General features: G+C 40.7%; 2 protein-coding genes and 1 long non-coding RNA gene across 3 annotated transcripts; 2 read left to right on the top strand and 1 right to left on the bottom strand.

The window, feature by feature from the left end:
- Nucleotides 1-8,033: 8,033 nt before the first annotated feature.
- On the top strand, nt 8,034-12,498 carry LOC141017626 (uncharacterized). Its single transcript, XR_012180662.1, has 2 exons — nt 8,034-8,164; nt 11,312-12,498. It is a non-coding gene; the product is annotated as an uncharacterized lncRNA (long non-coding RNA).
- On the bottom strand, nt 9,671-12,185 carry LOC141017625 (protein c-Fos-like). The gene is made up of 4 exons (XM_073492334.1): nt 12,057-12,185; nt 11,300-11,521; nt 10,552-10,659; nt 9,671-10,387 (listed from the first exon to the last, which is right to left on the bottom strand). The coding sequence occupies exons 1-4, from the start codon at nt 12,183-12,185 to the stop codon at nt 9,689-9,691; spliced, it is 1,158 nt and encodes a 385-aa protein (XP_073348435.1). The 3' UTR covers nt 9,671-9,688.
- Nucleotides 12,499-17,415: 4,917 nt separating the features above from the next.
- LOC141018253 (protein c-Fos-like) lies at nt 17,416-19,824 on the top strand. Its single transcript, XM_073493175.1, has 4 exons — nt 17,416-17,702; nt 18,080-18,292; nt 18,403-18,510; nt 18,623-19,824. The coding sequence occupies exons 1-4, from the start codon at nt 17,568-17,570 to the stop codon at nt 19,280-19,282; spliced, it is 1,116 nt and encodes a 371-aa protein (XP_073349276.1). The 5' UTR covers nt 17,416-17,567; the 3' UTR covers nt 19,283-19,824.
- Nucleotides 19,825-21,591: the final 1,767 nt, after the last annotated feature.

Genomic DNA, 21,591 nt, shown 5'->3' with positions numbered 1-21,591 from the left:
TGACTAGATATTGTAATGAGTCACAGCAGTCAAAATTGCCATAAAATTGCCATAAAATGTCCCAGATTACCCGAATTGATCCCATTTCACAAGAAAGAAGCAAAAATGAGAATAAAGTCTGAAAAGAACAGTTTTGTTCAACATAAATATGATCTGTTTTCTTTATTGTACTCTTTAATCATCTTTTGACCTCTCAGATTTATTTTATGATTTCTTAGGGGCCATGCTGTAAAAAGTACACAGAAGTCTTGAGGGAAAGTAAATATAATGCATTAAAAGGTGCAAAATGTCAAAAATGTTTGTTTAAAACATGTAAAAAAAATGACTAAAATTATCGATTATTACGAATAGTACATGAAGTATCTGATATTAAATGTACTAAAGTATCAAAAGTAATTTGCGTGCAATAAATGTACTTAACTATCGAAACTACAAGTAAAAGTAAATTATACATATATACCCATATACTACAGGTTGACCGATTATCGCCCTGGACGATTATCAAATCAGATATTCAACATTTTTCAGATTATAGGTATCTGGATTCTTTTTTCAACCAATTGATGGTAAAAAACATGAATTTTAAAATGTGCTTTGGCTCTGATGCAGCATGCAATTTGCAAAGTAAATAGTAACTAAAGTTATCATATAGATGTAGTGAGGGGAAAAAGTACAATATTTGCCATCAAAATATAAAGTAGCAGAAAATGGAAATATGCAAGTAGTGGAGTAAATGTACTTAGTTACATTTATCATTGCTCAGGGGGTCCTGACCCCCACACTGGGAACATTTAAGACACTTCAGCCTGCACTTCAGAGTTAATAACATGTAAATCCCTTCTAAACAGCAGATGATTACTTTCAGTTAAATGTGTTTCAGTGAAACCTTGGAAATAAGTCAATTAGCCATTCAGGCTCTTACAAGGAAGTTTTACAAGTTTGTCAACAACCCACGACAGTTCCTGACATCAAAGGACTATTTCAAGTACTGACATAAAACTTGCAGCCTACAAGTGACAAAAATAAACTAATTTAACACTTAGTGTTCAGTTCCAAATCAAACATGTTTATGCAACAACACATTGCGGTCTCATTTTCCAGTGACGAGGGAAAGTCATCACTTCCTGTTTAATAGGCCATTTACCATTTGAGTGGAAAGACAGATTGCTTCTTTGATTATTAAATCTTATTTTGACAACAGTTAATGACACATTGTCGTTGTTTTTTTCATCCTTCACCCAAAAGTAATCTGACTCACAGGGTTGCATTGAGATTTACTCCCAATGTGACTGTTACACCTGTCTGTGCGGTTGAACGAGACACCCGGCGTTGCTTTTCTCAGACAAATTCACAGAGAGCTTAAACCTTATTATTACAGGTGGCAGAGGAAGTTTGATGCCTAAGTGAAGCAGTAAATCTTGCAGGGTATTTCCACGTGTAACGTTAGCTGCTGCTGCAAAAAATCTAATTGTATTTCCTTTAAGCTCTCCTTAATAAAAATGTGACTTGATTCATAACACATAAAAACCACACATGCTAAAAATCATGTCTTATTCCTGACAGAGGTTCCAGAAAGTTCCAGAAAAAATATAAATCTTCATTTGAATGCCTCTTCCTGCTGCTTCCCTCTAGTGTGGACAGTTGTAACTACATCCCAGTGGACTGGTCTTGTAAAACTGAAATGTGCCTGTTTATTGATGCACATTATACAAACATGAAGCTATGAAGTAGTAAAACAACCTTTGCCTTTTTAATTTTAATGTCTAAAGTTGTCCCTGTCTGGAACGCAAGGTTTGCTTTCGATATAACTATATAAATAATGCTTAAATCTTAAACAAAGGATTATTTGACACATTTTTAAGACCAAATCATAAATGAGAGGCAGTATAATATCGAAACAATTAAAGCATTATCCTCAAATTACAACAACATAGTGTTTTAGCATCATTTTAATCAAGAACAACCCATTCTCCTGTGCACCTTTAATTACATCTCAGCTTTCTATCATTACTATTATCCCAGGCTCAGTAGGGTTTTACACGATGCCACCTCAACTGTTCCCCCCCAGAACATGCAGCTGAGTTATTAGAGGCTCACCAAAATACCCCACTCTGTTCCTTTTTTTAGATTCTAATTTGGTTCTGCTGTGATTTATGTCTCGCATCTGAGTAGAGGTCGGGGAGGGAGGGTGGGGGGGACTGTGCGTCACAGTCGCTCTTAACATAGATGACAAATTTCAGGGGAGGCATTTGGGGTTAATAAAGCAGAACTGAACCGAGCATGCAGACAGATTTCATAAAACAGGAGGGTCCTGGACGTCTTTAGTTAAGACATTTCAGGGGTTTTCCCATCACAGGTGCAGACATTCAGCCGAGCTGCAGGAAGGCAGCCAGAGATGTCACTCAGTGCACAAACGCACATGGTGCAGGCCCATTTGGCACTCTAAGCCTTTGAGAGGCCATTGTCCCTGCCGAGAACAATAAGCCTTGATAATGACACTCTGAAAAACTATACCAGTTGGAATATGCAGAGCTAGTATGCAAAGCATGCTAATTTGTTCATGAAAAAGTTAACAAAAGTCCTTTTTTTTTCAACTCAAGTTGTGAACAAGAATATACAGAAGCTGGAGAAATGCTGCTGTTATAGAAAAATCAGGGTCCGGGTGAGCATGTGATCATGACAAAAGTGCAAACATATCTTTATTCTTGTCTGTTCTAACCTTCCAGAAGGTCTCCGCATTAAAAAATAATCTTGGGTGCACTTTCCAACAGCTGCCCTCTGATGAATTGAGAGGGGTTCAGTTTGGAGTTTTGCAGCTTCATGTGCAGAGCTCTTGTTGTGTGGGCGCCAGGAGGTTAAAAAACTTCTGACGCCCACACAACGTCTGTTTTTCTGTCTATGCATTTATTAATTTTTAGACAATTACAGACATATTCGTACTAAAGTTTGATGCTCAAACAGCATGCATCCCAGTGCATCAGTCATATTCTCACATTTTCTTTAAAGGACCAACCTGATTAAAATCTGGAGATTAAGTTGAAATGTTTTGTCGTAATATTATCCAGCTACACATCTTTGGGAAATACCCAGCGAACCAGACACCTCCAGACATAATCCTGACTCATCATGCACCACACTGCAGACAAACTTTATTTTTACTAACGCTCCATTTAATATCCTTCCTTCCTTCCTTTTTTCTTCTTTCAAAATAATCTCAGACGGTTGTAGTTCGCGTCAAAACACGTCTGGCAACTCGTAAAGATGCAGAATGTTCATTCAGGTTTTCTAAAACTGTGCGTAACATGCAGAGAGTCATTGGAAATGGTGTATTACTCAAGAACGATAGTTCCCTTCTTCTGACAGCAATGGTTTAGGAGTAAATGGGAACTATGATTTTGAATGAATGCCAAAATTCTGCTTGCACTACTCTAATGCACTCATACTCTACATGAATACAATCTGTGTACTATGGAAGCCAATTTCTGCCAGTTAAAGAAAAAAACAAGATGAAAATCAAGCTTGATGAAAAAGAAATCCCATTGTAAGTGATAATTATAATAGACTTTTTATCTTATAAGTTAATAGGGTGAAATTATGAGATAAAAAATTGTATTATGAGATAAAAGTCATAATTTTGACTTTATCTCATTAGATGAAAGTCATAAAAGTCAAAAATACGAGATAAGAAATCATATTTATAACATTAAAGTCACAATTATGAGATAAAAGTTGAAATCATGAAATAGAAAGTCATAAAAGGAAAAGTCAAAATAACAAGATAAAAAGTCAGAATTATTAGATCACAATGTAAAATTAGGAGAAACAAAAGTCATATTTATGACAAAATCACAATTATAAACTAAAAGTCATAATATGAGATAAAAACTATATTAATCTTATAACTATGATTTTTAAGGCTAAGTTGTCATCTATTTGTTTTTGTCGAAAACGGCCTTCTTTATCGTCCCAACTGAAACATTCTCCTTTCTGTCACATACATGAACATGACACATGACAGCATGGATCCAGCACACGGAGACGATGCGTGCCAGTCTTAATGGAATGGATTGTGATGCTGTAGCAGACTCACATCGACTCCATTCACAGAAATCAGACCAATCACTTAGAACACCAGTTGCGTGCTGGCGCTGAATTTAAACCCCCTCTTCATCTTCATCTCCCTCTCACAACCACAGGCTGTCAGCCATCATGCCAGCAGCACTCCTCTTCCTCCCCCCCACTGATCCTGTTTCCATTTGAGTAAAAGCTCCCAGTGTTATTAGTGAAGTGAGACATGGATTGATGTTTATCCACTGTATCATGTTGTAGCCAAGCCTATTAAAAGCACATTCATGCACAAACAAACGAAATCTTTGTAGTTTTACACTTGTCAGGGCTAGTTTAATGGTAAATTAGTCATGAAAAGAAGGCGAGTCATCTCAAAATAAATCAGCACGAGGTGTCTTTCTTTCCTATTGTATCATTGAAGATATCCAGTTGGAAACTCATGTACATCTTTGGTTCTGCAACAACATTGCTCGCTCAAGGCGTTACTCATGTCAGGTGACGAAGTCTTCCCAAACCCGTATGACATTGATTTATCCCTGTAAATATAGCACTTCCCTGGGAATATCACAGTAAGCAGGAAGCAGAGTGGTCAGGAGGTGTATGAGGATGAGATAACAGGGGTGGAAACAGTGAGTACACAACAGATAATAGAAAGATAGAGATCTGTAAGCGGGCGATGTGAGACATGGCACAGAGTGCTGGTGTTTCTTAGAGTAAGCTCATACTGAAATACTACTGCAGGAAGCAAACTGCTCCAAGTTTTGTATTTTATAAACAAGTCAGGTCAACACTTTACATTGTACAGTTCATATTAGATACATACAGACACCTATAGGCCAGATATACACAGAATGCCAGGACATAAATCTGCAAAAAAAAAAGACAAAAAAACAAGAGCACTGGCAAATGGACAGATCTAACAAGCTTACTGTTGTACACTCAGTCGATATTATGTGATAAGGGTAGATACTGGGCATGATATCACTAAATAAGTCAACCTTTAAAGGGTATTTCCTCATTTCAAAAGCAGTTTACACCTCAATACAAGCTCCAGTTACCATGGACAATGAATGATGGCTGAATTCCATCTGGCTCCATTTAGGGTCCTGGTATTATGCATGTTGGCTCACTGTCACACTGTCATGACTTACTGGGACGCTTGAATACAACAAAGCCATTGTTAATATATCACTTGAGCTTCTCCTGCCATGACAAGTTCAAATGTTGGTACTCTACTTAAAGGCCCGGCACACCCATGTGTTTTCATTGTGGCTAATTAGACCTCTGAGGTTATGATGAGGGATTATGTAAGGTCACCCAACGTTCTCCTTTATTTAGTGTATCGTGTCTTTGTTGATTTATATTTGATTTATTTTATTTAATGCTTTATATCTGTCAATGTAAATCAAATAATTTATGACCATTTACATAACAACGCACTGGATCTATAACTGTCTCTGGCTCAATAATAACAAATATTTGAAACAGGGTGAAATATTGGACTTTTTTATTTCACTTCCTTATTTTGACAACTATAGTTAGTGGTTACTTTGCAAGCTAAGGTTTTACATGCAAAAATCAGAAATAATCTGTTAATAAAGTAAAATTCAAATAACTAAAATAGCTACATCCAGCAATATAATAATAAAAGAATGATAATATGAAAGTGACAGGGACTAAATAACTTTACTCCTTACACCATAAGTGCGTTTTTTAAGACTTCTGTACTTTTATTCGAGTTAAATTCTGAACACATGACCTATTTTTACATTGTGATATTATTACTTTTACAAAAAGATCTGCCACATACATGAACTGGTGGAATGTAACTGTGTGTATATGCCGAAATACTGCTTTACAGTAGAATAGCAACTGCTTGTGTTTTGTTTTCATGCTTTATATTTCCTACAACTACTGTCTAATACTACAATTAAGATGAAAATAATGTAACTTCCTCCTTGTCAGCTACAACATTTGAAAGCTGCTTATACATCAGAATATGTCACACATGATGAAATAATACATTACACAATAATATAATGCTGACAGGGTGCATCCTGCTGCATGTAGTAATTTTAATTTCCATTCCTTTTTATGATAGCCCACATTGCTGATAATATGCATAATCAACATTTTGAGTGTTGTACTTTTCATGAAAATTACATCATTTTGGTCAAAGTAAGAGAAATAAATGCTTCCTCCACCACCGAGAAACAGTGCTGGAAAGTGACTAGATTAATCTACTTGAGTACTATACTTAGGAACAATGGTAAGCCGATCTCAGAGGCAAATATTGTACTTTTTACCATATTCATTCTAAAGCTTTAGTTACCTGCTACTTCTTACTAAATTCACATTATTAATTCAAAATATAATTGACAGTTTGTGACGTATTAGTTAAGATTAGGCTTTATAAAGTAGTTGAAATCAGCTCCACATTTGCCAGCTGCAACATTAAAGTGATGTACGCATTTATAATCACAATCCAATATTATCAAGGTTCCAATTAAAGGTGCACTATGTAGTTTGGGGAAAGAAATTGCATTCAGAAGAGAAAGATCTTCATTAACTATGCTTAAACAAACTAAATAAACAAATGTTTTACTTTACTTGTTTATATGTGGCGGACCCTGCCACCTTTCTAGCTTCAAACTGCATTCTGGGGACCTTATTTTCCTCTGAGAACAGCTTTTATTTAAAAAATATATATATTTTTGAGTGTGTATTATTACCTCATTAATAAAGTAAATATTAAAAGTTTGAATTTCTTTGAAAAACGACATAGGGCCCCTTTAACAAGCTTCACTTTCTTTTGCTCAAGAATATTTTGATGCTGATACTTATAACATCCAACTTTAACTTGCGTAAAATCTTGAATGCATGACTTGTACTTTTAAGAAATGATTTCTACTCGTTGGTAACATTATTCAGATGGAGTAAAAGCAGGTAATGGCCTCGATCCCAACCTGAAAATAAAAAACACACTTCTTAAACTCTCCTCATACAGTGGGGCTGAGGCTGTGGCTCGATGGTTTGTTGTGAACAACTTCAGCTATGTGACCTTTTTACAACTGTGGAACATGTTGAGAAGCTTCACACTGACGGACACACGGAGTTTAGACGGAATAAGTGGACAGAGGGTGAGTCAGAAGACATCAGAGCTGCTGACAGGTCTGTCCATCATCCCTTTAAAATAGCAGTGGCACAAACACACCACGCTGTCACATTAAGGAGAAGCTCGTGTTGTTTGGTTTAGCTCCCCCTACTGATGGAAAGAAACACTGCACTTCTCACACAGACAAGAGGAAACATGGCAGATGTTATAAAACGTTCAACAAATGCTTTTCTTCTTCTTTTTTTTTTGGCACAAGTGGATGAATGTAATCGTCGGGGCTTGACGTGGTTACATTAAATGCATCCACTGCGGTGTTAACGCTGTCTTGAAACATTTGCTCGTTGATGACCGAAACCAAACCGCCTGTGGTCATTACAATCCCCGCTCCTTCTTCCGAGAAAGGCCTTGGCACCGTTAAATTACTTATTAGACCAATTATCGTCGTGCACGTGATGCCCGCTCGTTAATAATAGATGAGGAGGTCTCGTGTGTTTACGCTCAGCGGCGCGGCAGCTTCGACTCTTTCCGGTAACATCCACGAAACATGACACCCGTCGCCATGGAAACAAAACAACTGCAATTACCCAAACATGGTCAAGGGAAGTGTGACGACGCGGCAGTCGCGTGTTGACGTCACGCACAGCACGTCCTGTTCTGCCGCTGTAGAATCGGATTCCCTTGACCGTGACAACAGTGGAGCCGAGAACGAGCTGTGAATAAATAATTAACCTGCTGTTTTCTGCCGTTTTAAACACGATGCACTCCCTGGTGGTGCAGCTTTATGTAATACGGAGTCCAAAAATAAGCACGCTGACATCTTTACATGCTGACAGAGAGCTGAAAAAAAAGGTTCAAGGGTCATTTTGTGACCCTCTTTTGGTTCAATTTAGCAAGTTTGCTAAATCTACATAGGAGCATGACATGCTAATCTTTATCAGCAGCTGTAGATTAAACTGTTCTCTTGGCATTGACGATTTCTAGGTGAGTTTTACTATTTTTTTAACCTTTCTCATCCATGTTTTGCTTAAAGAGGCCCTATGTAACAGTTTGTAGCAATTTACCCGTACTAATCACGTGACCCGTCTCTCTCAGTTGCCTTTACAAGCCTATAGACCATCTGTTTGAGTTGTTTAATGCTGCTGGACCACGTTTTTTTCTTCTTTTTTTGTGAAGGACTCGGGTCGGTTTTTCCACAACAGTCCAAAGGATGTGACTTTATACACGTTCTCGAGTGCCTCTCTCTGCTCCGCTAACGGACAGCAACAGTAGCAAACGTTAGCTTAGAAATTGAGTCTGCTAATAGGAACTAACAACTGACTTCCACCCCAAGACACGAGCTTTCAAACATATTACATGATCTTCCTCAGCAGATGAAGAGCAGTTGAGACGCTATATAGACCTTCAAGTGCTCGGAAGAAAAAATTAATTTGAACATCTGCAATTCGCAAAACAATTCGGCAAACTCCATCTGCTTATGAAGCTCATGTGATGTGGGTGGAGGTGGTAAATGTAGATATCACTATATCGGCCAATATTCTTATACACAACCACATTATATACATCAGCACACATATTTTGCGATGATCCTACAAATGTGGTTATCAAACACTTGTGAGAAAGATATGTATGTATAACGCAGGGCAGGATATTTTACAATTCAATACACTGTTAATGTCCATAATGACATCAGTCTACTGAAACTTCCTAGGCATCTTTTTGTACATTATGTTCTTTGTAAAAGACAAAGATTACATATATGCCAATACTGATATATCTGTAATAAGCCAATATCGGCTAATAACATCGGCCGACCCATAGCTAATTGTAAGCTGTGAACAATGAACCCTGTGGTGTGACTGCTACAAATTAATATTCCCGACTGAATGACGACAAAAGCAAGAAATTGTTTGCGGTTGTCTTTTTTTTATTTCCAGCGTTATACAACTTTTTGCATCTGATCGGTTTCGATAAGTAAAAAAATAAACTATGTCATAAAATACATCTTGATAAAATACATGACATTATCTTTTATTTTCATGGAAACACTCGAGAGCAAATGTCAAGTTAGGGGACACCTTACAGCAAGATGTTACACCTACACACTACACGTTAGTAACCCTGTTAGTTTCACTTGTTACAACACAACTTTGTCAACAGTATTACACACACATTAGGCTACTGAGCATGATCTAACTTCACATCACATTTAGGGATTTTTTAGAAACACAAGATACCACCTCTTCTTGGATTACGGATGACTCGTATTTGCATGCATTTCTGTTACCAGCACAAAGTCTTATCTCGGAGGATTGCACCAGCAGTATGGAAGAAGTCAACCCTGTCACAGCCACAAAACATGTCGTCAACACAACCTTTGATGTTTAGGGTTTACACAACATCAAAACTCACACTACAAAAGATTATTTGAGAGAGGGATCATAGCTTGCTTGCTGGCTGGTTAGAATACAATTACAGTATCATTGCATTGCATAATCTTCTTTGCATTCACAAGGCCAGAAGTGTTGGAGAGTTAAGACTATCTTTCATTAACTCAGACGCACCGAGGCTGCCTTTGAGGCTCTCGAAGCCGTCGGCCAAGGAATCAATCTCGGAGTAATTAAAGGAGAACACTGTGCGGTAGTTGCTACAAGTGGGGCTGGAAGACATGACTGGTGTGCTCAGAGATTCAAGGTCGTTTGCCACAGACTTGTACAGGGTCTCCCAGTCTGAGAGGCAGAAGGGGCCGCTCAGGTCTATGTCAGGGACCGATGCAGCCATCTCAGGAGACACTGCCATCTCTAGGCTGGGCACCAAGTCGTCCAGGTCGTCTCCTTTTAAATCCTCCAGAGCCTCCTCTTCTGCGCTCGAACACAGGAGGATGTTGGAGTTCCCCAAGATGGCTGCAGCAGGGATGCAGGGGACACTGTCCATGTCTTGACATATAGGAGCTTCTGTGGCGCTCTCTGGGGTCTTTCCGTTCTCTAAGATGGACAGCAGCTCTGGGGAGGCCGGAGGATCCTGCAGCATTGTGTTAACATCATCTCCATTATCTTCCTCCCCCTCCTCCTGCTCCTCATCGCAGTCGTCGAGCTTGCAGGATGGTTTGTGGGAGGCTAAGACCTGCTCCAGTCTCTCCTTCTCCTTCAGCAGGTCGTTTATCTCCGTCTGGAGGGTAGACTTCTCGTCTTCGAGCATGTCGGTTTCCTGAGGTGAGGAGGGACAGAATCAGAAAAAAAGACTTAGCGTGAGGGGGAGTATGAAAACACTGCTGCACCGTGGTGCTCTGCAGTCATCCCTGCTGGGCTCCTGTTATCTGTACATGTCATACAGGAACATACAGTGCATGTGCCCTATGTCTTCATACTTACAGCTTGCAGTGTGTCTATCAGCTCCCTCCGTCTGTTACGACACTTTGCTGCAGCAATCTTGTTCCTCTCCCTCCTGATCCTCCTCCTCTCCTCCTCCTCTTTGGAGGGCTAAAATCAATCAGAAAAAAGCCCATTTTAAATGCGCATCCTGCTAACTTTTGCCATATCAGCAGTTGGCTCTTCAGCACCATTCCTCTTGCCAAAAAGAGAGAGAGAGACAGAAAGAGGGAGAGAGAAGGGGGGAGACAAAAAAATCTTCGTTGCAGTGTATGCTGGGAATACTGATCTGCTCGTGGCGGTGCAGACTCTCTTTCAGTTCAGGCGTTAAAATGCTGCACCACTGGCACGGTCTGGTCGAGCACGTGAACGCGCACTTTTTTTTATGCAATTTGCCATCCCATTCATAAACAGTGGTGCGCTCCCGTTACTCCAAGAGTAATTACGCGCAGCACCAATTAGATATAATCCAATCACCTGTGTCCCTGCAGTCATTTATATGCACAGCTCGGTATGTTAATTGTACTTAAACAGTAAAAAAAAAAAAAAAAAAAAAATCTACTTTCACGTCCTGTTGAAAATATCGCGATAACTAAATTTTCATATTAACCTTGAATCAGTGGAAAGGAGTCGTGGGAAGGGATAGGACAATATTGACTCCTTCATTGATTGATTGATTGATTGATTGACTACCTAATTAAAGTGACATTGCATTACCCTCCCCCCCGCCCCACCTTGCTCTCCTGCATACCTTGTCTTTAAGCCCCTTCCTGTTGGAGGGCTTCGCCTTGCTCGCAGCTGCCGGGGAAGACGACTGGCTCCCGCCGTGAGTTTTGCTCTTCGCGCGTCCGGACGACGGAGAGCCAGATGTGATGACTGTCTGCACTGGCTGCACCATCCACCTCAGATCCGGCGAGGTTGAGATTGCAGTCACAGTCGGAACAAAGGAGTCTGCTACACTGGTCTCAATATCCTCCTGGAAGGAAAAAAAAACACATGACAGAGACATATTATGCATATGCAGTCAAATATTAATTTAGCTTATCTGATGAAGGAGGAATCTAACCTTTGGGTGTGCTTAAATGGTAGGCTACATCAATCATTTGTGATGAGGAATGTCAAAAAATAAATAAAAAATGACTGAATCAATATTGTCTGCGAATCCATCAAAATCATCTGCATGCCCTGTCATCACATCCTTATCACGCATTTTTATCATCACTATCACTCTGGAATGAAAGGTCACGACCAAGACATGTCTGTGTGAGGTACATTACAACCCTTTTCCCTGAAATGACACTTCCCTCACATGCACTGAGACTGTATAGATCGCCTATGTGTTTGTATAGAATCAATGTAAAGCACGGGACAGTCTGTCTACTTGGATACGTGTGAACATTTTGTCCCTACTGTCCACATGAGCCTTTTGCAACCCCGTTTTAACCGTATGCATGAATTATCTTGCAAGATTTCATTATATGTGAATCATTTTTTAGATGATCTTCTACCTTGGCGCTGTCCACTGATGATGAAAGCGAGTCAGGAGGATGCTGGCTGCACCCAGGGGTGTCCCCGCCAGGCGATGCTGTGCTACAGCTGGACGATGAGTCGAACTCAGAGCTGGAGTCTGGATGCATGTTCTCGTCTAACAATTACTGCTTACAAAAAAAATAAAATAAAAAATAAAAAAGATAGAATAGTCTATCCAAGTCTAAGTAGAAAACTGACGCCTAAACGTCTTTCTATATTCCATTTGCCGGGTTCATAAATGGTAACTGTGCAGATAGTGGAGAGGCCCGCCTTTTATAGTGAGCTGGAATTTTATGAATGAAATCTGTGTGGTGAGACCGAACCATTTGACAGAGGGAGAGGTGAGTGAGGGGAAAAAAAGCGAGCAGATGTTTTCCAATTTAACAATTAAATCATGCAAATGTCTGAGCAGAAACATGAGCGGCGTTTTTATTTTCATTCATCTTATTTTCTCAAATATTCCAAATAAAAAATAACCAGTATATGTGAAGTGACGACCCCCGTCTGCAAGAGGTGCCCATCGCCATGAATGAACTACGTCAGTTCACGTATGCAGCATCTGCATGATATACATCATGTTCCCTTTATGTCCACATATGTTCTGATCTTAATTGCACTTAATTCAACATAGATGCAGAAAGAATGAAGGTGATGAAGAATATTAATAATCATTTTGTGACGTTTCACTGTATGTCCCCTTCGAGTCGTTCAGATCAGAACAATGCTGATGGAGCGGCTACAAGCTGCCCCCAAATCACAATCTATTTATTTATCACCAATATTGTGACACCCAGCATGATTTCATTAACGCACACGGCTTCCAGCACACCGCCTCATTATTTATGAGCTGCTAAATCAAGTGTCGGCCATACATCACAGTGCCTTTCACCTGTCTCTGCATATGAATATAGCTCCAGCAACAGAAATTGTCGCTGGAGTAAGGCAGCCAATCGCAGAGTGGACCGGTCGAGCCATATATGGATGCTTCCGGCGAGCAGGGGGCGCGCCTGTGTGGCGCACGGAGAGCGCGCAGACGGACTTGTGTCTGTGTGTGTGTGTGCGTGTGTGTGTGTGTGTGTGTGTGTGTGTGGCCCACTCACTCAGAGACACAAAACAAAAAGTGAAACATGCGCTAAAAGGCTCGGCCGTCATGAATTGTGGGCTACCCGATAACAGCGTCATTAGCTGCGACTTGACTGACCGCAGAGGCGCTGGGCTGCTTTTAGGACACGCAGAGGAGGGTAGACCCCTGCACTTGAACCACAAGAATAGAATGCAGACAGCTTTTTTGTGCGCAGATTTAGACCTGTGAGTGCATCACAAATCCTAACATCACACTTACGAGTTACTGCAGACACTTAACCATGTTAATCATCTTCTTTTCCAGGAGAAATGCATTGATTTGGTGGCTGATTTCCTGCTTTTGTTCTCCCACTTTCACACATACTAATCAGCTCTGCTGATGCAGTTTATTGGCACCAATTATGTAAGCGTCATTCCCGCTTGTCAAGCTCCTATAAGAAAAGGGATTGTATATAGGCTATATTTAGGTTTCACATGGCCTCACCACTCAAGTGAGAGCGATAGCTGGTGAATAGAGAGGGGGGCCTCTCCCCTTGCTCTGATGGTGGCTGCGCTCCCGGCTGCTTCCCGGCAGTGCCAGCCCCCCTCCGGGCTCATTTACCGGCACATCATTAGGTGGTCGGCTTGAGCCTATTCAGCCTCCGGCGGCTCAAGACCAGACGGGTTCAAAGGTCGGACATAACTATAGACACCTCTCACTACAGCTCAAAGGCTTGTTTTCATCAGAGCAGGTGGAGCGTGAATGTGCGTGAGCATAGGAGTTTATTTTTAGACTCCGTGACATCATCTGTCAGAGTTCATGTAAATTAGGTAAATAGATCATTTAAGTTTACTGAGCTCATGTGAGTAACACCACTGCTATTATGTGATGAGACTTAGAATTAAATGACATATCCAGAGATTCTTTATAAAATATAATAAACGAATCGGCAAGTAGCATACATTAGGCCTACTATGTTGCAAAAAATACTTTTCTGAAAGTTAAGGTTGTGTGAAGATGATCTCATTCATCGTTTAATCATCATCTCCTCTGTGTAGTTGCAAACTCATTTATATATGTTTATTACTTGTGCACAAGGCTATTATTATGGTCACCAACTAGGCCTATATTATTATGAGAAGACAACTCAGGATAAAAATAACATTATTTCTGTGATCACATCTTACCAACGCTTATCACTAAAGAAGTGAAAAACATTGTTCGGAACAAAAAGTCCGGGTCAGCATTCTTTGATCTGGAAGCTGTTCTTGCCAACCAGTCAAACAAATAGGCCACTCAAACAATCCACAAGATAAACGGGTTGTTTGGTGTCCCGTTTCATTCCGCTGCTCCGCGAGACACCGCTGTCTGAGAGCCGCGACACAGACAGAGATCCCACTCCGACACCGTTTCCTGGATACCAGATATTCCGGCCCGTATGAAAAACAAACAAACCCGTGCTGCCTCTCAACAGACGACGCGGAAGAGCTGGTTTTTTATTTTTCTTCGTGGAGTGAGACGTCGTCACAACGCAAACGATCGTTGTTGCTATGCAAAACGAGGACGTCACTGACGCGAAGGGGTGGAGTGTTGCCATGCCAACCAGGAATGTTCAACAAAACACAAGCGCGGGAAACAAAACACAACTCCTTTAGCCTGAATTGCTGCACTTTGACACAATAACACTATTATTATCACTTTATCCATGTAATTATGGAATTTCAACGCCTTTATATTTATTCCTTTTTAAATGTGTTTTTTAACAACAGCCCAGCCTGAACCCTGTACACTGTTTAAAGACAGGCAGTAAAGAGGGGCATTTCCTAGAAGACCCCTGGGAAAGAAAAATAGGAAATCCTAACATAACTATTGTGAATGTAAGAATGACTATTGTAGTTGGAGTTTTTGCCTCGTTCTCTGTCAATTTATAGTTTTTAGAAGTAGTAAATCAACAAAAAAACTACCAATGATAATAGTAGTATATTTGGGTTGGGGTCTTTTTTACTTATTCTGTAGGCCTACTTCTACATTATGGGCAAATTTACAGGACAAGGGTGTTAGAAAGTATTGAATAGAGTGCTCATGTGAAGGAAATACGTCACAAAGTAATATAGTAATCCTCATATATTTGATAAGCAATACACATTCTGACTGTTGGCTCAATGTTGAGTGATTTATAGCTCCTTATGTAAATCACAAAGGATTCCCTCTCACAGACATAGGGGAAGACCTGTGTTATCATGCCTGACACCCATGAGGAAAGCAAACTGCTGTTGTGGAAAAGTACACACGACAAACCAGTTATCTGCTTACTGTGCAATTTAACACACCCTAGCCTGGATTCCAAACAAAGAGGTACAAGCACTGCCTGAGGGACGTACCACACATGTAACTGCTCCTGCCCTGACATGTTTTTACCGTGTTCCCTTTTCAATGTTTGTATACAGTGAATTTGGATTCCCACAGAAAATAGGCTATAGTCTTTTAGACACAAAGTTCTTTGCATCTCAGATTAGAGAATGAGTTTCAGTTTTTTTTTTTTTTTTTTTTAAAAAGGCTGTTTTTGCAGGTAGCCAACAAACAGAGATATATTTGCACACATCATTTTTTTCATACACTTCTCTCACTTTAACGCTACTATTGTTTTTTGCTTATAGATCTAAAATGCATGGCACCTACGGGATTAGATTACAGTCACATATTATAAAAACGATTTTAAAGGTTATAAGAAAGTAAATAGGAAAGTTTGAACTGTGGTTTTGACATGTATGGGGAAAATAGGATTTGAATGCATGAAACAAGTGCCTCCCTATTACAAATATTTGTCTTAAAACCCTTTAAACCTGCTTTGCAGACACTCAACACAGTGCTTCGACGCTCTCTATTTGCATGTTTGGACATGTATCTCTCTGGGAGTTTAAAATAAACTGATGTGGGATTAAACAATGCTTGATAAAACAACATAATTCTGTAAAGATTGAGCCATAAGGCTGTTTTTATGTTTGCAAAAGTTAGCATTGTATTCAATGAGCACACTTGTTTTAGTTATTTGTAGTACATCCTTTTTCATGCAAACATGGGAAAGGATTGAACTATTGCCTTGTGTTAGCCCTGGCAGACGAAAGTTGTCTGGGGACCACAGTGGGAGACTCTGGTTATAACCAAGTTCTTCAGGTGCAGCCATACCTTGAAGTTGACCATCTACTCATGGAGGACCTCACCTGATAAACGTGGACACATTGCGGATATTTGTTAAATTAGCTACTTGGAACATAGTTTGGTTTTTGTTTTGCCTCCATGCTGTATAGTGTTATGGATCAATTATTTCAATAAAATTATTGCTTCAAAGCTCCTTTTGAGCAAGCAGAAACTACCATTATTAACTGCAAATATGTCTTAATAGTAAATTTGCATCTTTGATAATTGAACAAACTGCATTTGTCTAACAGCCCTTACATTGGTTTCAGTTTCAGGTTGTCTTCCCCCGTTAAAACACTATCAGAAAGCCCAGAATGCAAAGCTGACGAAGCAGATTTAAATCTCTGTACAGAGTGCTGAGTGTCACTTCTCAAACTGGAGCACCATACCTGATTTAAATTATAAAAAATGAAAAAGAGCAGCAAAGGCTATCTTCATAAGAAAGGTTTTAAAAAGTCTTGATATTAATTGTTGAATGTTTAAAATGAATTATATTGTATTATTGAATAAGTAAAGGCACCGTGTTAAAAATACCCCAGCAGTGTGTTTTGATGCGTTTGTTTGACACACTTAGCTCAGAACAGACAGATCTGCATGTTCAAATTTACCTCTCGGTGTACTTTGGCGTGTAGGTCGTACTTTTGCTGACCATTATCCCAGTTCTTCGGTGTTCACAACAGCCTCTGTGTGTTTGTTGACTTGCATAACGTCATGTCGCCGTCGTCCAATCTCTGGTCTATTTCCCAGCAGGCGCCGCCCCGTTTTACAGGATGCACCATATTTGGAAAATGACGTACTGGGGATCCCGGTCTGGAATATTCCATTTATGGAGGGTGAGCGTAAAATATAATGTTTAAATGCGACTTTTTTTACCTTTAAACATCACAAGCCGGCATTGCATGTTCAACATATGGCGGATTAAACGACGTAAAAGCAGTTTGTGGCGTTATTGCCGCGTTGTTACGTCCGTGTTTTGGTGTTTTCTTTCCTCGCGCTGTCGTAGACGGAGCGCTCCCTCTGCCTACGTCATCAGGTCTCAGGCTATAAAAAGGCTCCGAGCAGACAGAGTTGGCATTCAAACTTTCAGAGCAACGAGCAGAGAAAAGACATCGGGAGCAGCACTGTAGAGTTTCTCACCAACCTACTCAAAGGATTTCCTCATCTCAAGGTTTCATTCCCCCTCGGTAGACTTTGTTTGGATCTTCCTACTTGCTTTTTTCGGGGAATCATGATGTTTAACGCTTTCAACACGGAGTGCGACTCTTCCTCCCGCTGCAGTACGGCTTCCCCGTCCGGGGAGCAGCTGGGCTACTATCCTTCCCCAGCCGGATCTTACTCCAGCATGGGATCACCCCAGTCTCAGGTATGTCCTGTCAAATATTATTACACTTTCATTACAATGTGAGCTACATGATTTTTTAAAAATGTGTTTGTTTGCTTGCAATGAAAAACTACATTACTCTCAAAAAGCTTTAAGTTTCTAAATAATAAATATAGTCAGGCTGAGAAATAGTAAAAGCCCATTAACCAGTAATGCACACAGTGCAAGGCGAGCTTCATTCATTCACCTGGAAACTCCTCAGAGGGAGTGTAACGTCATAGCTGACATCATAAGGATATTTTTAAACCACCCAGCTTTTTATAGACCCCCTTCTTCATTCATAGACATCCTGCTCTGCTGCTCCCCCCCCCTCCTGAAAGTAAATGTACTGATGATCCTTTTTGCTTCATTCCCCACAGGATTTCACTGACTTGACAGCATCAAGTGCCTCCTTCATCCCCACCGTCACAGCCATTTCAACGAGCCCGGATCTGCAGTGGATGGTCCAGCCTTTGATCTCCTCGGTGGCCCCATCTCACAGAGCTAACCCCTACAGCCCCAGCCCCGCCTACTCCAGACCGGGCATGAGGTCTGCAGCATCCAAGGCTCACAAGAGGGGCAGAATGGAGCAGGTAATTACCATCTGACCTACATAATAATTCAAGTGTTGCATAACAAGTAGTAACTTTCATGTTACAGTGTAGAACTGGAGGCTTAACTTTTTTTAATTTATCATATGCAGGTGACACCTGAGGAGGAAGAGAAGAAGAGAGTTCGCAGAGAGAGGAACAAGCAGGCAGCAGCAAAATGCCGCAACAGGAGGCGAGAGCTCACAGACACACTGCAAGCTGTAAGTATGCCACAGATTTACCATCATTCATCAGAGTATTTCTCGCCACAGCTAATAGTGTTATCCAACAGCCAAGCTAATGCCTCTTCCTCCATTTCTCTCTCCCTCGCAGGAAACTGATGAGCTTGAGGATGAGAAGTCCAGCCTGCAGAATGATATTGCTAATCTTCTGAAGGAGAAGGAGAGGCTTGAGTTCATTCTTGCTGCCCACCAACCCATCTGCAAAATCCCCTCCGAGCTGGACTCAGACTTCGCCGTCATCTCCATGTCTCCGGCCTGCCTCTCAACCGGGGTGTCCACCCAGCCACAGACCACAATCCCCCAGGCATCCATGATCACTTCCAGCCAGCCAACCTTCACCTCCACTTCCACCTCCACCTCCAACTCCATCTTCTCCACCGCCACCATCTCCAACAGCACGGTCAAGATGACAGACCTGGACTCCTCCGTCCTGGAGGAGTCTCTGGATCTGCTCACAAAGACTGAGATGGAGACGGCGCGGTCAGTGCCCGAGGTCGACCTATCCAACTCCCTCTACACAACTCAGGACTGGGAGGCCCTTCACGCCTCAGCCACCACCACTGACTTCGAGCCCCTGTGCACACCCGTGGTGACCTGCACACCAGCCTGCACCACCTTCACGTCTTCTTTCGTGTTTACCTTCCCAGAGGCGGAGACCTTCCCCACCTGCGGCATCGCCCACAGGAGAGGAAGCAACAGCAACGACCAGTCCTCTGATTCGCTCAGCTCGCCCACCCTGCTGGCCCTTTAAAGACTCTTCCAAAAAAAAGCAAAAACACTTCCTATTAGCACATTTTCTTGACATATGAGATGTGCAGATCACAGGGCTATGGAGCGGACTTGTACCAGGAAGCAAATTATTTATGATTTTATTTGCCTTTATCTATACTTGCCTATTACACCAATGTAGCAAGTTAAAAAGCATGTTTTAACTAATACCACCTAGTCGTTGTATGAGTTCATATATGATTTTAATGGTGCTAGATAAGAAAAACTCGTCGTAGTGTTGATGTGTGTTCAGAGCAATAGTTATTATTGATCCAGTTTGTTTTCTGGTTGATGGAATGTGAGAGTAATTGTGAACTTTTTTTGTGAAACTTAAAAAAAAACCAAAAAAAAACTGATGTGCTTTGTCCTAACCATGGTCTGAGTGGTCCTTATCTTCTGGTATGAAGTTTTCTGTGAAAACAACAGTGGTTTTAATTTATGAAATTTTTATTTTTTTACAGAGAGAGCAAAGATGAACGCTGTTTGTAAGATATGTAAATAAAAGATAGTGATATTTCAATTCAATTATCTTTGGCTTTGGCTTTCTGCTTATCACATGCACACATATTATATTCACACTTCCTATAACGAGCAGTGAGATAGCATAGCGGCTCCAGTGGCATCCAATTATAATAATGTCTAAAATTAGCCTCCATAAGGGATAGCAGTATTTTTCCCTGCACCTCCACTGGCTCTATTTATTGTTCCGTCTGTTGCCAAGGTTAACTATACGTCAGGGCTCTGACGTCAGTGCGTTCTTTCCATTTTTTTTTTTTTAATTTGCAAGCGTAGCGCGATGACGTAGTACTTCCGTGCCCAACGCTTCGACGACTCGGCTCCGCTTCTGTCTCCCAGCAGGGAAGAAAGCAAACTGACTCGTCGGGTCAGACACCTTGTTTTTCCGCTAAAATACACGCATGTAAAGATTTTTTTTATGTTTTTCTTTTAACAGAGGAACTTAACTTCTGATATAGGGAATAGAAAGAAACGTGAAATTGTGCTTCCCTAATCGAGCCGACGTGTTTGTTCTCGCTGCACGCGGCTGGTTATATAAACAGAAATTCGCAAGAGGATCCGAAAGCAACATTTTGACCGCGATCTGCGTCGGTCTAATTTATTCTGTTCTCTCGGCAGGTTTTTGAAGTCGCCAAAATATCACCTCCCACAGTCAGAGAGGCACATGTGAGTTACAGCACAATGCAGGAGAAAAGAGTCCTCGGAAATAATTCATGAAGCCACAGAAAAGTAACTGTGCAAATGGACCGTGGCGTGCAGACAGATAGGTGTAAAGTGACTGTCTGCAAAGTCTTTTTCCAGACAGACACTGAAACCCCATTTTCTGGAAGCACAGCCGGGGCCAAGATTAACACCGATGTGCCAGCATCACATCAAAAATGTCTTTGAATGACAAGTAGGTCACATGTGAACGCCTAATCTGGAACATGGTGATCAAGAAAATATCTTTTTCCATCGGTGAATACAGTACAGATTAAAATAACTGGTGGGCTGCAGGCAAACAGACCTAGTGTAGGTTTTCTTTCCATTGAAGAATAACTGATAAAGCTTAAGTGTCGTTTTTTCCAGAAACATAAAACATGATTTCAAGAAAATGACCTTTTTACCAAAAGTGAAACTTAAAGAAAAGGGTTCACCCAGAAAATTCAGATTCAGTCATTACCTACTCACCCCCATGCCGACGGAAAGTCTGGTGAAGTTTCACAGCAAAAACAGCAATTCTCCTAAACAACTGAAGTCGATGGGGACTTGTTTCAAAATATAAAAAAACCAAACTGAAACAGTGAAATTGATCCTAAACTTTTAAAGCTGCTAATCTAAAAGTGTTAGTGCGCACCCCGTCTGAGGTGGGTGGACATGCTCGGCCGTGCGCCGAGGGTGTAAATAACATCTTTTTTAATCAATTAGGGGTCTCAGGGCTCAGCAGAGACTTCAAATACAAAATAGTCCCCATCTGCTTCAGTTGTTTAGGAGAATGCTGCAACGCTGTTTTGCTGTGAAGCTCCAGAAATGTCTTGTGACTGCAAAACTTAACTTTACATCAGCATGGGGGTAAGTAGATAACGATACTTGAACTCATCCTTTAATTTGTCCTTTCTTTAATTTCAACTTTTATAATAGCGTCATGGTCCAAGTGCATTTAATGTGAATTCTAGGAGTTACAGGCATCTGTCCTGTCTCTCCCATTATTATTTAGAAGGCAAATATATAAACCCTGAAGACAGTAAAATCATCAGTGTCACTATTTAATTTCCACTGAAACATTTCTTGTTTGTG

Source organism: Pagrus major, chromosome 22 (genome assembly GCF_040436345.1).
Source record: "Pagrus major chromosome 22, Pma_NU_1.0".
Taxonomy (NCBI): Eukaryota; Metazoa; Chordata; class Actinopteri; order Spariformes; family Sparidae; genus Pagrus; species Pagrus major.
The sequence above is the reverse complement of the archived record's forward strand: the minus strand, read 5'-3'. Positions and strand labels throughout refer to the sequence as shown.